This window comes from Xiphophorus maculatus, chromosome 3 (genome assembly GCF_002775205.1).
Source record: "Xiphophorus maculatus strain JP 163 A chromosome 3, X_maculatus-5.0-male, whole genome shotgun sequence".
NCBI classification, from domain to species: domain Eukaryota; kingdom Metazoa; phylum Chordata; class Actinopteri; order Cyprinodontiformes; family Poeciliidae; genus Xiphophorus; species Xiphophorus maculatus.
Genome location: NC_036445.1, coordinates 13,602,226 through 13,620,003, shown reverse-complemented (window position 1 = coordinate 13,620,003; position 17,778 = coordinate 13,602,226). Strand labels below are relative to the sequence as shown.

General features: G+C 41.9%; 2 protein-coding genes across 3 annotated transcripts; both read left to right on the top strand.

Annotated features, from left to right (window-relative positions):
- The first annotated feature begins 2,747 nt into the window (after positions 1 to 2,747).
- LOC111608150 (zinc finger protein 354C-like) lies at positions 2,748 to 8,980 on the top strand. The gene is made up of 4 exons (XM_023331273.1): positions 2,748 to 3,021; positions 3,190 to 3,630; positions 5,271 to 6,238; positions 8,108 to 8,980. The coding sequence occupies exons 2-4, from the start codon at positions 3,219 to 3,221 to the stop codon at positions 8,909 to 8,911; spliced, it is 2,184 nt and encodes a 727-aa protein (XP_023187041.1). The 5' UTR covers positions 2,748 to 3,021; positions 3,190 to 3,218; the 3' UTR covers positions 8,912 to 8,980.
- A 638-nt stretch (positions 8,981 to 9,618) lies between these two features.
- LOC102235722 (zinc finger protein 271-like) lies at positions 9,619 to 14,918 on the top strand. Of its 2 annotated transcripts, none has more exons than XM_014468572.2 (3): positions 9,619 to 11,169; positions 11,296 to 11,569; positions 12,973 to 14,918. In XM_014468572.2, the coding sequence occupies exons 1-3, from the start codon at positions 11,143 to 11,145 to the stop codon at positions 14,427 to 14,429; spliced, it is 1,758 nt and encodes a 585-aa protein (XP_014324058.1). In that variant the 5' UTR covers positions 9,619 to 11,142; the 3' UTR covers positions 14,430 to 14,918. The 2 variants fall into 2 exon arrangements, with proteins under 2 accessions (XP_014324058.1, XP_023187042.1); XM_023331274.1 differs by having other exon boundaries at positions 11,296 to 11,584.
- The last annotated feature ends 2,860 nt before the right edge of the window (positions 14,919 to 17,778 follow it).

Genomic DNA, 17,778 nt, shown 5'->3' with positions numbered 1-17,778 from the left:
GACTTTGAAGAGTTTGGATATTTCTTGTCCAGAGCACAAAGATGTGCATTTATGAACCTGTTTTATGACAATAATCAGTAAAATACTGAACAAGGGGGCATCTTTTAATGGTGGCCTGGAAAAGGCTTTTTTTTTCATATGGCAGTATAACTGAAGCTTACAATGATTTGTGTAGGTTTTGTAGTTTCATATTTGTAGTTGCAGTCTTTCTATCAGCTAAGAAACATCTTTATTCTACACTAAATCAGTCAAATGTGAGACGATCTGACTGTCCTACAGCAGAAGCTTGGGTTAAATTGGGTTGTCTCGCAGCATACAGTGGGGCAGACCTGGGACTGAATAAATATAAATTTGCATGACAAGTCAATAGGAATGGCTACTGTTTGCACCCTAACAAATATTCCTGTGCAGCCAGAGTGACTGATGACCAACCTTAGACTCACTGAGACAAGTGTAAAATATGATTTATTTATCTCTTCTAATACTTGATTGTTACATCTATGTCTGTAACATTTGTAATCCAAGTGTTACCTATTTGGCGGTTGTATATAAATAAATTTTGTTTGACCGATTGATTAACAAGCACAATATCATTGACTTGTTAAACCTGAATTGATTTAGGATGCTTTCAGTGTGTAACATTTCTACAGTATGTGGGAAAAATACTTTTGGTTTCTTCAAGAATATTGTTGAAAGTCTGTTTGTCCATCTATCTACTGTATATCAGACAGTATCAGTGTGTGAACGCACAAAGTAACAGGAGGAGCTCATCGGGAAACCATTCACACGAAACACGCCAAATGCAAATCTACAACACACTACAGGCAGGAATGAAAACATTGAAGTTGCTTATTCAGCCCAGGCAAAGTCCTCAACCTGGTTGAATTGTGTGGCAGGGCCTTGAAAGAGTTGTGCATAGATAAATGTCTGCAAATGTTGCATAGAAGTGTGTGCCAAAATTCCTCCATAATGATGAGAGACTGATAGCATCGCAGAAAATGACTACTACAAGTTATTACCCGTGAAGGTGATTCACCGGACTGATGAGTCACATTGGCTGTATCTTTTTTCCATGACGACAACTGTATACTGTATTGTGTATTGTCTCATTCACGGTTTTATCTGTCATGTGTATAATTAAATATAAATGTTAACAACTTTTATAATTAAGTTCTTTGCATGGACTTGAAACTCATCATGAGTAATACCCAAGTGCTTCTTGGGTATTATTTTGTTCTTTAGATCTTCATATTGAAACTGTGATGCATTTTGTTTGTGATAAATCATGAACATTAAGTTAATATGCACTATTCTTACTTAACATTATAAAACACATTATACTAAACGCCTCTTTAAGTTCTCCAAATCATATGAGATTTCAGCGACCAAATTAGTAGTGTGAAAATGCTCAGAACCTGTAGTTTTCTAAATGACTTTGATCCTGGTAGCTAACAATAGATCATTCATCCACTTGTTTCATAATCTAAAAACCCGGGTCTTGTTTAAGGATCACACACTGCTGCCATCTTCAGTGGCAATAAATAATATTTAAAGGCTTTTTATCCATTGATGCTGTGTTTGTGGAATTTTTGAATAAAGTGATAAATTCTGCCAAAGTTGCTGCAAATATTTTTCATGGTAGGAGTCCATCGGCTATCTGCTGATTGGATATTATGAATGAATCAGGTTGACTTGAAATTATTTTAACAGCTGGATTTAATTTAACATCTTCTGCCTCCTTGTTTTTCATTTTTATGTGTGAAATAAAACATTAATTAATTAATACACCCATTTCTTTCTAATGTTGCAGAATATTTTATTGCAGACAAGCCATAGTGACTCTGGAGGAGCCTCAGATTGAAGGGACAGAGCAAACATGTTCAGGGGTCTCAAACTCCAGTCCTCGAGGACCGCAGTCCTGCAACTTTTAGATGTGCCTCTGCTGCACCACACCTGAACAGAATAATTAGGTCGTTAAGGCTCTGGAGAACTGATCTACACAAAGAGGAGGTAATTAAGCCATTTCATTCCAGTGTTTTGTACCTGTGGCACATCTAAAAACTGTAGGACTGCGGCCCTCGAGGACTGGAGTTTGAGACCCAGATGAAACCAAAACTGAATGTTTTATGTACAAAACCTTTTAAGACTGAACACACCATCCCCATCCTGACTCAGATTAGCATCAGGATATAGGGATATGTTTCTTCAGCAGGAGCAGGAAGGCTAACTGGATACAGGGCAGTCAGTCCTGGGAAAAAGCCTGTTAGAGGCTGCAAGAGAACTGAAAATTAAAGTTGTTAATGGAGTTTTAGCAAAGGAGAACTGACAAGAGCAATAATTTGCTGGTAGAGACATACCACCGTAGGCCTGTAGCAGTAACGCATCGAAAGATGGTTCCACAAAGTAATGACTCTGGAGGGCTGGTTGGAAATGCATGCCTAAATATTGAGATTCATATTTATAAGGCTAAAAATGATAACCATGATTTTTTCCCCCCAACCACAATGACCCTTGAAATTTGTGGAAGTACCCAGTAAAATGTTGTTATTGTCAAAAATTAGAAAACCACTGATAGCTTTCCTAGTTTTTCATCACCAAATTATTTTCCATATTGCCACACAACAGCATTACTCCATTAACTTGTGCTTTTATGCATTAAAAACAAAACAAAACAAAAAAAACAGAAGTGCAATACCACTCCAGGGCAGCAGGTGGGCCAGAGAGCGCTATAGTGCCTCCCTCCCCTCCTGCCGCTGCTTCGTGCGTTTGCCTTTGTTGTCCTGGTCGCGGTTTACCATGGAAGCAGGTGAGAGCATTCGGCGGACTGTTTAGTTGCTATCGCTCTGCTTCCACGCCGTGCTGGCTTCTTGTCTCGTTTTATGTTTTTTTTTTCTTCTTCTTCTGCGCACAATATGTGTTCATTTTGGTTTGAAGAGCGCAAACATCGCATGTAAAGGCGGTGAGCGTACGCCGTACCACCACCACCACCACCACCACCATCACCATCACCATTCCTGCCAGGTGAGCCAGCGAACCAGTAAGGTGTGCCGTAAAAGGAATTTCCGTTGGAAATAAATCCAATAATTAAAACGAGGAAGAGCCCGAGACGTTTAAACATGTTAAAGCGCGAGTTTTAATCCAGACTTTACTCCAGGCTAATGAAAAAAAAAATGTGCTTGTTGTTTATAGGGAGTAATCAAACGCTCCTTCTGCCAGCAATGTCCACCGACTCCACCCGTGATATCCTGCTGGCAGATCCGGGATTTCTGGATGTCCCGCCTGAGAGAGAGTCTCCATCAGGACGAAACCGGTCGGAAAAGCCTCTCCCACACTCTGCCGCCTCCATGGGAGACGTAAAGCAGAGGAGGCGGCTCAGAAGCGGACAAGAAGCAGTCAACGGGGCTGCTGCTCCTCCTGCGGGATCCACTAAAAGCGATCATTCGACGGAGGAGGCCCCTCAGCTGGGGGCTGAGCCGGGGAAAGACGGGCAAAAAGACCCCCAGGTGGAGAACGTAGAGGCTCGGCAGGAGGTGGAGGACGACTCGGACGACAGTGATGTGTCCGAGGTATTTGAGGAAGAGGAGTTCGATGAGGAAGAAGATGAGGAGGACGAGGAGGAGCTAAGCAACGGTAAGACTGGATGAAATGAGGACCTGTAGTGGATTTAATGGCACATACTGCTATTAAAGAAAATCACTCGTGTTTACGCATAAAAAATGTACCGATCACATGATTTCTGACTGGTTATTGATTTTTATAAAGCTCTGACCTGTCGATGCAGATCTAGCTTTATTTTCACTTCCTTTTAGAGCTATGAAACAAGTGGCCCTCTGGATATAGTTGAAAATTATTGATGAAGTGCTTAATATAAACCGCATCATTGAGAATAAATAAAGACAATCACCCAGTTTAAAGGTAAAGAAGAAATGATGGAACAGTAATACGGCTAGTATCACAAATTTACAATTTACAATAAAGAGGAAATCACTATACGTGACATGTTTCCAGGTTGGACCTGTGTGTGATTGAATTCAGCCCCCCAGATTGCACAGTAAGCAAACCTTTACTTTAATGAAGAGACTTTATAAAAGTTGCCAACATTTCCTAATCCAGCATATTACATGGCAGCCGTCATGCATCTCTTCAAAAAGATAAAATAAAGCAACATTGCTGTAAAAGCTTCAGATTATTTGCTGATAAACTGCTTTTTTTTTTTGCTTCCTCCAAATTCATGTTTAGACACCCTAAACTCCTATTCTGCCTCTTTTAGTAAAAACATTCACACTGAACACTGTTGTTTTGCTATGATGTGATGCCTCGACTGATCGGAAACGAGATTAGATTTTTAGATTTGGACCAGCCAATCACCCATCAGTACTGGTTCAGCAGAGATTTTGACCACTAGTTGGTTTATAAATGGATCTCTAGTCATTTTAGCTGTTTGGCCTTTAATTGTGTTCTGGAAGAAAATTTCAGTACATATAAAACAACTGAGTAATAAATCAAATATTTATTAATGGGAGACTTTGGTATCATTTTCCCTGATGACTGGGACGTTTAATATTGAGTATTTTTAAATTTCAGTTAAAGCTGTGACTAAAGGGGCAGTATTATGTAAAATAGACTTTTTTGAGCTTTATGGTATAATGTTATTCCCTCATCAAAATCATACCTGGTGTGTTGTATTGATTCTTTCATGCATGTTTGAGAAATCCTCTAATTTCCATGACAACCATTCAGCTGTGCAAAATGCCTGGATGAACCTAGCACCGCCTTCGTGACGCAGCTCCTCCTCAGAGCTGCAGTTTCCAAGCTCCTGAGCTTCCGCATTGCAGATGTTAAAGAAGTCAGCGACTTCCCTACTCAGTTCTTTCAGACTAGCCAGCAGCAATTAGCAGACACCTAGTGGAACTATGCATCTGCTGAGCTCATTATACGAGCTTCTTCTCAGTGAAATGCTGGTAGAAATGTTACGTGGAGTTTCAGAAACAGCGGGAGTTTTTAAAGAGACGGAGGCCCAATTTCATGGTGTAAGTAAAAAAGTAAAAATTCTTTTTTTTAACAACTGAAGGTAACATAGTCATTTGATTGTGCTATAATATTGCACTATTAAATCAAGTCTATAAGCACCTGAGAAAAATAAATTTTCTCTAAAAAAATATACCTGACTTTATTAACATCTGCCTTCAGGGAGAGTCTTGATCCAGTAGTTAAACGCATTTGATTTGTTTATTATTCATCAGCTGCTTTCCTCTCTGTATTCCCCACAGAGCAGAGTATCTCTGGTGACCACCGCTGCAGCGTCTGCGGCCTCCAGCTGCCCTCCAAGTTTAAACTCCAGGACCACATGAACCTGCACACGGGAGCGCGTCCATACTGCTGCGCCGAGTGTGGGAAGCGCTTCTGTCAGATCTACAACTACCGGCTCCACCTGCGGACGCACGCCAAGGCCAAACTGGAGCGCCACTGGTGTCGCATCTGTCTGACTGGCTTCTCCTCGCAGGAAGACCTGAAGCGGCACCTGTCCAGAACGCACTTCGAGGAGCAGTTCTACGAGTGCGACCTATGCAAGCGCGTGTTTGCCTCGCTGAAGGAGTGCGAGAACCACGTCCAGCTGCACAAGTGTATGGTCAACATCGTATGCGAGAAGTGTGGCCGCAGCTTCCGCACCGAGAAGTCTCTGGCACGGCACAAGAAGAAGAGGTGCCTTCACAGCTTTAAGTGCACGGACTGCGGGGAGACGTTCGCCAAGAAGAACGCTCTGCTGAAGCACAGCTTCTCGCACCTCGGCTTGCTGCCGTACACGTGCATACGGTGCCGCTGCCACTTCCGGCTGGCCAAGTTGTACCGGCAACACAAGTGCGAGCCTGAGCGCATCCACTGTGTGGCGTGCCTGCGAGAGTTTCCCAGTCAGGAGGACTTCCAGCGGCACAAAAAGGACACTGGCTGCTGGGGGAATCAGGAGCCCAACCAGAAAACAGACGAGATCCGCTGTCTGGAGTGCGGCCAGAGGTTTGACACCTCGGACGAGCTGAAGAAGCACGCCGGCGCTCACCAGAGGGTGCTGAAGTGTGCGGAGTGCGGGAAGGGCTTTCGTTCGGCCTTGCTGTTGATGTCTCACATGGGCGGTCACGCCGGGCAGTCGCCCTGCTTCTGTCAGAGCTGCGGGCTGGGCTTCCCTCACCAGCAAAACTACGACATCCACCTCAAGACCTGCGGAAAGACTCCTCCATCTGCAGTAAGGGAACGACTTTTAAAGGATCAATCTGGTGTACCTGCATTGTTATCAGTTTTTTGGTAATCGGGGTTTAAAAAGGAATCAAAATAATGTAACTCTTGTACATGTAGGATGTTCTCTTAATCATAATTTTATTCATTAAGGTTTGGGAGAGAGGCTTTCAATTCTCGTCATTCAGATAGTAAAAGTTAAACTGTGATGCTCAAAAAATTATTCTTTAAAACTGAAAAAAGTCAAAATATTAGACCTTGTTTATTTTACCTAGATTCATAAATACAGCAGGTGAAATAAGTATTTAACTCATTACCAGTTTAAATGAACGTACTTCTAAATCGGACATGAAATCCTCACCAGATGTCTGTAACAGCTAATCCAGAAAAAAAAAGTCCAACTGATATGCATGAACAATGTTTAATACATAAAATAAAACAGGGGAAAACAGTGAAACACTTACTGAAATTTATTTAATACTTTGTACTAAAGTCTTTGTTGGAGGAACTAGAAATATTAATCACCCAAGTGTGATTTTCACCCATTTTTCAACAAAAGTAGTTTTTAAATCCTAAAAACATCTTCTATGGGCTTCTTCTATGAACTTTAACCTTTAGTTCCTTCCCTTCATATATTTTCTGCAGGATTCAGGTTATGTGACTGGCAGTTCCAACTTTTACTTTTTCTCTAAAACTAGTTACACATAAACCCACTGCTGTCTGACTATTTGGCTTCTAGAATGGTACCTGTAAATATCACTCTGTCATTCATCCATCCATCTGGCCTCATTGCAACTTCAAACTTTAGTGTAGTTTATTAAGATTAACAGACCAACACAAAGCTTTGCAAACTCTATGAAAAATGATGTTTGGTTTGAACATTTTAACAGAATTTGTAAAAAGTGTGTGTGTTTGCAACCCCCCTTAATTCAAACTTTGTAGAACCAGTTTTCACACCAATAAACACTAGACATCTTGCGAGTATGTAACTGGCTCATTTTCAGAAATTGTTTCCTTTTTGGCACTCTGTAATACTGACCAGGTTTGTTTAGTGCTTGTCTCATATTTGTCAACAGATTAATTTCCATGTGCTGTAAATTTCTGCTGCTCCTCTGTGGGCCTCCTGACTGGTTCTCTGTTGTCCAGCCTGTCAGTTTAGGTTGCCCTTACCTGATTTGTAAGGGCATTTTATTGGGAACAATTTTAAAACTATGTGTCATTTTCCTTCCACTTAATAATTATGCACTGATTTGTGCTGGTCTATCACAAGAAATACTAATTACTATTAACAGAATAGAGTTCAAGGGAAAAAAAATAACACGGTGAAAAACTGTCTTTTATTGAGTAATATCTAATCGTTTATACTCACTCGCGTCTACGTTTTATCTTTCCAGATTCCACATGAAGATCGTGGTTTAATGTGTCTTTTGTACAGTATCTGACTTTGTCTTGGAGTTTTCAGGACACAATTTTAAAACTTGGGTTTTAATATGCTTCTGCAAACCAGAGGCATATATCTGGATACCAATAAAAATAAAAAAACTCATTAAAAATGTCAAGACAGCTTGGTGAGGCGTATAGTGTCGGAATATGAGAAAACAGGCCAGTGTTTTTTTACTTCTGTTTGCTCAGCATGTTGTTTTTATTATTGTAAACATTAAAACATCATAAACATTTTGACCACTAAAAAGAAAACAAAAAAAATGTTATTTCAAATTTATATTTTGACCGAAAAATGAATGGCGGAGTGTTTTTTGTTTTTCTTTTTTACTCTTAACTCACACCAACCAACGTGTCTCATAGTGACTTAAACAATTAAGCTTCTCTCCCTTATCACTGTGACCGCTTATTTTTAATGATTTTGGTTTGCTTGTTGCAGGGCATTCCTAAGAAACGTCATACCTCGAAGAGCTCGCTTCCTGGGAAAAAAGATCTAAAGAAAGGCACAAAACCAACCTCTGCATCCAACATAGCCCCCGGTTCTAACGCTGCCTCAAACAGCGCTGCTGCGCCAGCGAAGGATCCCAGCAGGCTGCTCAGGACAGAGGCCGCGTCCTCTGACTCGGAGGGATTGTGGACACTAACTCTCGATGAGAAGCCGCCTCCCGGTATGAACCTGGTCGTGTTTCTCCCCGTCTGTCCGAGTCAAACCGACGGGCTGCCATCCGGGGTCCCACAGACACTACCAGTCCCCGCCGTTCAGGCCCTGCCTCAGGAGTCGCCGTCGTCACTGTCGAGCAACGAACTGCTGGGAGTGACCGCTGCTGTCGGAGCGTCGCTCAACCCCTGCCTGGAGTTGGTCACAGGCTTCCTGGGGCAGGAAACAGAAACGCCTTTGGATTTGTCCAAAAAGCTACGCATGCTTAAAGACACCCCTTTTGTTTCAGTCAAGAGCGAGCCGAGCGAGTACGAAATCTCAGCGCAGGCTAACGATTCAGAAAAGCGAGGGAAAAGACACGAAACAGAGGGGCAGCTGGACACGTGCGGCGGGGCGAAGAGATGCAAGCTGGAGCCCGCGGTTGACTCTCCTCTCGGTGCTTACACAGCATCACCACTTCCTGGAGTGGAGGTGAAGAAAGCTTCTCTCTCTCCTGGTCCCGGTGTTGATGTGTGGTCCTCCACATGCAGCCAGCTGATAGACTGTAAACTAGAGAAAAACATCAAAATGGAAATGGACATTTAAAAACTCAGCCTGTGCTGATGCATCAGAGGAAAAAAAAAAATAAAACTCACCCTGCAAAGAAAATGCATCGTATTTTGCAATAATTTTAGACAGGAATTATAAATGGCACTTATATTGTATTCCCAGTAGTAATAATGTGTGCACTTGAAATATTACACGAAGCAGGAAATATATCTATCATGCAGATTTATTATAACGACACGTCTCATTTCTTATTATGATTCCTTCAGTTTGTTGGGACTTTGAACAGAAATCTGGCAATAAATGGAAAAAACTAACGGTGGCCTGTTTTCTGTTTAGAGTCAACAAGACATTCCACTGATGTGCAACTTTCTGTTTGAATGTGTATTCTGGATGAGGTGTGTGGAAAGAATGCAGAGTTATGTTGAACGTCTGTCGACGCCTGAAAACCTTGATTCTTTTACTGTATATTTGTGTGGGAAATCAACATTTTCCAGTGTTTGTGTGTACTTTTGTTTTATTTTTTACTGCAAACATTTCAGTATTTAAAATGCTACAAATGGTACTGGTATTTGGCCAACTTGGGATTTACATTCACTGTGTTATGTATAATTCAGTTATACTGTTTTTCAAAGGCGAATAAATATTTGTTTTTTAAGCGAGATCCCTTTTGTGTCGTGTTACGATCGGGTTTGTTCCCACAAATACGGTCATGGATCCTGTCTGCTGATTTGTACACCATCCACAGGTGAGGTGATGCACATTGAAGTCAGAGGAAAGACAAAAACGTTTAAAGTTTTAATAAAGTGCCCACTGATTCGGTCTACATGGTGGATAATCGACAAGCAAAACCTATGTTTGTTTTGACAGGAATCCTTTTCTTCTGGCAATGTTCTTAAAATGACAGCAAGTTAATTTAGCGACAGACTTCATGAACTCAAGTTCAAAGATATAACATGGTCTCTGCACGCTCTTTGTTCTTTAACTCAATTGAGTCTAGTTGGGTCCAGGGACGTTCTGGTGACATGTCCAGTGTGTTTAGCTGCTCTTGACCACTAAACATTGGTGATGGCCGCCAGTTCCCCCATGACTCTGCAATATTAAGCAGTTTAGATGATGGACAGAGTCCAGCTAAGCGCTGACCTGTATTTTTAAAGCAAAAATAACTTCTGTTTATGTGGGGACACGTGAGGTTTAAACCTGTAAGTCATCTGCATACATAAGGCTATGATTGTAGTCTGTAATCTTATTGTGCTCCATAAGTGATGTTTAACTAATTGTTTGAAGAAAAATACTTCCATCCCAGCAGAAACCCTCATCCAGACTGCCACATAGGATCTTGAGGACCTTGAATAAAAATCCACCTGTTTCCAGAACTGTAACCTGAAACAGTTTTCACAAGGAAAGCACACATCAGGTCCAGACAGAAACACCTTGCAGTAATATTTGATTTTCCAGTTAGTTAGGAAGAAATACAAGAATAAGTACAGACAGTTGATTCAGTCTTGTCATCTTCATTATAGGAAATTGAGTTAAACGTTTATCTTATAGTATGTGGCTAAGATTTATTTGTGAAAGTAGGATATCAGTTCATGGCTCTGCATTTCTGGTGTTCTTAAGAAACAGTTTGTTGTCTTAAGTCTCCTTCCCTTCTGTCTTTCTCCAGTTTAAATTTAAAGAATGTCCATCCATAAGGTGAAACATGGTGGTGACAGTATCAGGCTGTGGAGATTATTGGTTTGAAGATGGATGGAGCTAAACAAGGGTCAACAACACTGAAACCCACCCCCAGCAAAAAGCTAAAAAAAAAAAAGTAGTCAGAGTTTAAAGGGAACTCCTTAAATCAGAGCTTATTCGTGAGTTGGAATGGTCCAGTCAAAGTTCACACTTGAATTGATTTAGACCCGTTCATAGACCCGTTCAATGCCGCATCATATCCACAGTAATGCTACAAAAAATAATATACTTTAATTTTGTACGTTTAACGTGATAAAATGAAACAACAAAAAAGTCATAAACTCTCTCGTGACAAGTAGGCCTCCTCTGTAACTGGAATGGAGGGATATATTTAGGGAAAATATGTCCCGGCGACGTCTGCTAGGCGTCACGTGTGTTTGCACGTGACTCACTAACCCGGAAATAGATTGTCTGACTGGGTGTGTTGATGTCAGGACAAAACGTGTGTTTACTTATTTTATTGTGGCTTTCGTTGTTTTGACACCGTAAAGGGGCAAAGCAGAGAGGTCCGTCCTTCGCCGGCGTTGTAAAGTATGGACAAAGACAAGAGCAGCGATAATGTGAGTAAAGCTATTCGTTCAATCATATGGGTTGAAAGCTGCCTGTTTAAAAGGCCCTGGTTAAAGAGGAAATCGTGGTTCCAGCCGACGTCACGGCTCTTTTTGCTCTTCATGTACGTGTCGCAGCATGCCCAGTGCTCCTGGATGGAGATGCACCAGTACATCAGTGATCTGCTCTCATCTGGAAACCAGTCCAAAAACTCGCCAGATGTGAGAAACGCGGCGTGGGGGACGACAGCTGTGGCTGTTGCTGCTGGCGCGCCTTTCGGACTCAAAGCGTCCTCGCTGCAACCCCTTCAGCCTCTGCAGCCAGTCCAGGAGAGGAGAGAGGCAGCCCCGGGCAGACCGGTCCATGCGGGGGCAACACACAGGAGGGGAGAGGACAGAGACAGAGCAGAAGGTGGCATCAAATATGGCAGGCTGTTTTAGCATACAATCAAACCAACCTCCTATCCCGAATTACTTTCTTTCCTTTAAAGTATAATTAATTCCACACAGAGTTTTAAAATCTGTCACAATCTTATAATTTCCAGATTGTGAAATTATAAGCAAGTTTATTGATTAACATGGCATTCCTCCACACCTATACTAAATATCTAATATAGTTTTAGTAGTTTTAAATTGAATTGAAAGACAAACAAAAACAATAAAAAAAGCCAAAACTAAATTATCATATTTCTCCATCTTTTATATAAATATAACTCTATAAAACAGTGGGTGTCTGTAATGTAAGAGTCTCCTTGTGAGACGTCTGTGTTAAGATATACACAAGGCAATGTGAAATGAAAGTGTTCACTTATCTGGAGATGAAAGTCCATTACAGATGAATAAGATATCAAGATGTTGCCTGTGGATACAGCTAGAGCTTGATGACATGGACAAAAAAAATTATTACAATATTTTTTTCAATATCTGCTGCAATCTCTTCCCCGATTCCTAAAAGTGTTCAAATAATTATGGCCCCCGCATAGTGCCTGTCAGGCGACATGAATTGTCTGCATTATTAAAATTGAAAGTCTGCAATTATTGTTTCTACTGACATGTATTGATTTTAAATAAATGTTTGAAATTGTTTTATTGTGGAGCACTACATAGAGCTACACAATAATGTTTTATTTATTTATTTATTTTTTCAAAGTAGCTGTCGTGTATATTTTGATGTAAGAGGAACTTCTGCTTTTGCGATCCTTCTGATGAATTCACTGCACATTGGTAAAGATGTGTACATTTCCTGGTTATTACAGCAGAAGAAATACTAATACTATAAAATACTAATTCTAAATTGAGCACATTTTATGAATGTGAAAATATTCCACATTAAGAAATTAAAAAAGGTTGATTTTTTTTGTGTCTATTATATAATTTAGCTATATGTTAAAAATGTATGATGCCAAGTTCCCAAAGCTTTAGGAAAAGAAACAGGCCCACAGCATGACAGTTCCTCCACAATACTTAATATGCAGTACACTTTTTTTTAAAATAAATCTTTTATTCTAAATGCCAAGACCACTTATCGTGTCATATTTCTTTACCAAGGGAACAACCGTTAGTGGATTACTCTGATTAATATAAAAAGTATAAATACATGGTGCATTTATTTGAAAGGAAGTTTTAATACCAATTGAATAAATATACTGAAATTACAAATAAAGTTTTAAATACATCTTTACTAGCGATCCCAATAAATATTGCAAGCACTGCACCACCTCTTGTTCCACGTCTCAGTAGCTATTGATTTTCCTTGTTTATTATTTTTAGTTTTGATAAAAAATATGTAACACTGTTTTTCTTCTTGTTCCACAGGTTCGGATGAGCATCAGGCCTGCACCTGCCCCGGCTGTCCTTTCTTTAGCGCCCCATCCTCCTTTGAAACTTTAACATCCCGACAGTCGCTGTCCTCATCTCTATTAGCTCAAGCTTCATGCCAGCCCAAAGACCTGAGCATGAACCTGTGCTCTCCAGACACCACCGGCGCCGCGATGGAGCAGGAGTCCAGGCCGTCCGACCGACCACAGACCAACGATGCGGACAGAGGGACCCGGAGCCAGAACCAAAACCTCGACACTCCCTTAAGACCCTCAGCAGGCTCTTTGGCTCCTCTCTCCATGTTTCCCTGCTTCTGTTGCCACCGAGGAGTACAAACCTGCGCTCACCTCATGAACAGTCAGGAAAGCGCCGACTCCCCCTTTTCCCACACCCACGCCCACCATCACTTCCATCACCACCACTGCCCCATATCGTCGTGTGTTCCCTGCCCTCAGCTGGCCCACTCTGCACAGCTGTCTGCTGCCATTCCCTGCCTGTCCTGCCGATGCTCGCTTCCCACCTGTCCTCAGGTCTGCCGCCATCAGCACAGAGAAGCCCAGCAGCAGCAAGAGGAACGAGGAAGACCCCTTCTGTCTCTGCATCCCTGCATGCACTGCCCCGCCTCTTTTTCCAGACCCTCTCAGCTGCTGCAGCACCAGCGCTCCGAGCACGCCCATAAGCAGCCAGGCTTCCTCTGCACGGAGTGCGGCCGAGCCTTCAACTCGCACAGCAACCTCCGCATTCACCTGAACGTGCACACCGGCGCCCGGCCCTACTCCTGCACTGACTGCGGTAAGAGTTTCAGCCAGTCAGGAGCTCTGAAGATCCACAAGAGGATTCACACAGGTGAAAGACCGTATTCCTGTGACTTTTGCGGCAGGGGGTTTCCCCATCTGGCGGGGGTGCGGGCCCACCTGCGGACTCACACAGGGGAGAAGCCCTACAGCTGTTCCCTGTGTGGGAAGTGCTTCACCCAGTCAGGAGCTCTTAAGATCCACACCCGCATCCACACAGGAGAGAGGCCCTTTGTCTGCAGCCTCTGTGGGAGGGGCTTTTCCAATCGCTCTGGGATCCGCTTCCACTATCGCACAGTCCACTGCCTGTCAGCTGAACATGACGGGGAGGCGAGACCCAAAACAACGGGATGCTCTCCGGGCCGTCCAAGAACTCTGCCTTCGACCAGAGGTGGGCCTGTGACTGACAGGGCTTCAACTTCAAATCCTCTCAGTTCCACAGAACTGATCCCTACTAACCATGGGAGGATCCCAACTAGTGGAAATGAGAGCAGGTCACCAGCAGAAGGAGCGGGCAGCAGCAGAGAGGAGTTGCCCTATGCCTGCGAGGATTGCGGACTGCGTTTTAAAGACGCCCCGACCAGGAATCGACATCAGACCCTGGAGCACTACTCGGGTGGACAGCCGGGTGGAGGAGGGGAATCGGGGACAAAGGAGTGAAAATGTTCAGAATCAAAACGAATGAAAGCATATTAACGTTGGTGTCGGTGCCTTGCAAAAGTATTGACATTCCTTGAAGTTTTTCCCAATTTTGCCAAATTACAACCACATAATTCAGTGGTTTTTTGGGGGGATTTTGTTTTAAAGGCCAACCCAAATTGTTGCATGAAAAGAAAGTGAAGGTAAATGGATATATCCATCCATCCATCCTTTCATCCATTTTCTTACACCCTTATGCCTTTGGGGTCGGGAGGGTGCTGGTGCCTATCTCCAGCAGTCAACAGGCGAGAGGCGGGTTACACCTGCAAGTTCATCGCAGGTAAATTGATATATAATTTACAAAATCTTTCACAAATAATCTGAAGTGTGAAGTCCATTTCTATGCAGCTACCAGAGTTACTACTTTGAAGAACTTCTTTTCTCTCTCATTACAGCTGCAGGTCTGTACGGAGCCCTCTAGGGGACATGGGGAATTTTTTTTCTTTTGCGTTACCTCGCAAAACTTTTGCGTTACCTCGCAATACTTTTGCGTTACCTCGCAAAACTTTTGCGTTCCCTCGCAATACTTTTGCGTTACCTCGCAAAACTTTTGCGTTACCTCGCAAAACTTTTGCGTTCCCTCGCAATACTTTTGCGTTACCTCGCAAAACTTTTGCGTTACCTCGCAAAACCTTTTGCGTTACCTCGCAATACTGTACTGGTCAGTTATGCAGCATAATTGAATACTGCAAGCCTTTCCTACGGTGGGCGCCGTACTTTATGCTTTAATATAAGGTTATGTGAGGTTTTTCCGTGAATGTTAGTATCTTTTTGTGAAATATCTGAAGTTTTATATCTTTCTTTAGGATAGAAAGACACCACAAACCTACGATATAAACAGAAACCTTCCGTAAGTAGGAAAGAAATAAAAATACATCCTAATTTGGACTATTTCTGAGTTATTATCGCGGTTAATAAGTCATCTGACAGTTTTGATTGTGTCTCTGTTGTGTTCGTAACCTGAATGGTTTAAAGAGCTGCTTTCAGTGCCGCTCCATCTTAACCTTAACAGACATAAACATGCAGTAAAAAATAAATCGATTTTCAATCAGTGTTTTGCACCAAACAGTTAATAATAATAAACACGTTTTCACTGAGGCTCTGTAAGAGCCATATGAATGAAATAAGTAATTATTGATATGACAGGAGCAGCGGCTTTGACACTTAGGTGTGTCGACGTGGGAGTGACGTCACCAGGTATGAATGGGAAGGATACTGGCTTTGTGTGTATTAGGAAGCGGTGAGTGGGGCGGTCAGTCCTTGCAAAGTTTGGAACCTGATCATCAAAATGGAATAAATCGATAATTGTGACAGAACAAAGAAATGGTTTGGAGCTGATTGATACACGGACAGATGAGATTCCCCGAGATAACCCAGTGCGGCCCTTTACCATCATTAGTTTGTCGTGTGTTTAATAATAAAAACTTGTTAACAGTAAAAACTGTTTGGTGCAAAACACTGATTGAAAATCGATTTATTTTTTACTGCATGTTTATGTCTGTTAAGGTTAAGATGGAGCGGCACTGAAAGCAGCTCTTTAAACCATTCAGGTTACGAACACAACAGAGACACAATCAAAACTGTCAGATGATTTATTAACCGCGATAATAGCTCAGAAATAGTCCAAATTAGGATGTATTTTTATTTCTTTCCTACTTACGGAAGGTTTCTGTTTATATCGTAGGTTTGTGGTGCCTTTCTATCCTAAAGAAAGATATAAAACTTCAGATATTTCACAAAAAGATACTAACATTCATGGAAATACCTCACATAACCTTATATTAAAGCATAAAGTACGGCGCCCACCGTAGGAAAGGCTTGCAGTATTCAATTATGCTGCATAACTGACCAGTACAGTATTGCGAGGTAACGCAAAAGTTTTGCGAGGGAACGCAAAAGTATTGCGAGGTGACGCAAAAGGTTTTGCGAGGGAACGCAAAAGTTTTGCGAGGGAACGCAAAAGTATTGCGAGGGAACGCAAAAGTTTTGCGAGGGAACGCAAAAGTTTTGCGAGGGAACGCAAAAGTATTGCGAGGTAACGCAAAAGTTTTGCGAGGTAACGCAAAAGTATTGCGAGGTAACGCAAAAGTTTTGCGAGGTAACGCAAAAGAAAAAAAAATCCCCATGTCCCCTAGAGGGCTCCGTAGGTCTGTCTCTACTAGCTTTGCACATGAGGACACTGGATTACTGGTAATTGTTATTTGTTTCAGTTTAGTCAGATTGGATGTAGAGCCTCTGCAATCATCTACTTTCATCTAGAAACCTAATTACGAATCATATTTAGAGCTGGACTTTGACTGAGCCATTGAATCTGGTTTGATTTAAATTATTCATTTGTAGCTCTGGCTGTATATTTTGGGTCATTGTCCTCCATGAAGGTGAAGTCATCTGCAGCCTCCATCTAGCTTTCCATGGTTTCTGACCGATGCTGAAGTGAACATCACAGCATGATACTGCCGCTGCCATGTCTCACTGATGGAGTGTTCTGGACAATGTGATGATACAAATCACCATACATAGTATTTCACATGTAGTCAGAAAGATTCATTTTGGTCTCCTTTCTTCTTCCACTTCTTCCATATGCCTGCCTCCCTTCATGGCTTTATTTACTAATTAGGTGACTGCAAAAGGCAGATAGCACTTGATTTTATTTGAGGGTCACAGGGTGTCCGTGCATCCTTAAAAAGTCGTAAATTAATGGATCTAAAATTAAGGCTTTAAAATGTCTTAATCTATTAAAACAATTCAAGTTGGCCTTAAAAACGTATTGAATTTTGTCGTGGCAGGACTATTTAATCTGCTTTAGTTAGTAAAGTTAGTTAGTATTTAGTTTTTCCTCGCGGGGCTTTACGTCAGTCAACAGTAGCGCGCATTACGTTCTGTGACTCGAAGCTAATCAGGCTACAGCTAACAAGCTGCTACTTGCAGCTCATTAGTATAAGAAAAGATAGCTAACTAGTTGGTTAGCTAGCTTTTTTCCGTCTGTCATGGGTAAATGCACATTTATCGGCAGTTCGTCAAACACCAGATTTACCTATTAAGAGTTGTATTTCAAAAGAAGTTGCTGCTGTAGAGGGAAATACTGTTGACAAGGAGAGCAGGAACTACGGAAGCCGAATGACGTAAGAAAAAAGATGAAAGGGAATTAATTTAGTCAAAAATGCTAAACCGTGCACAATGTCCACTTCACAATTATGTGCTATTAAGTGTTGGTCGCTCACATAAACCCCCAATAAAGCACGTTAAAGGCTTTATTGAGTTCTGCTCTTGACAAGGTATCAAAAGGTGTGGACACTTTTGCACGGCTCTG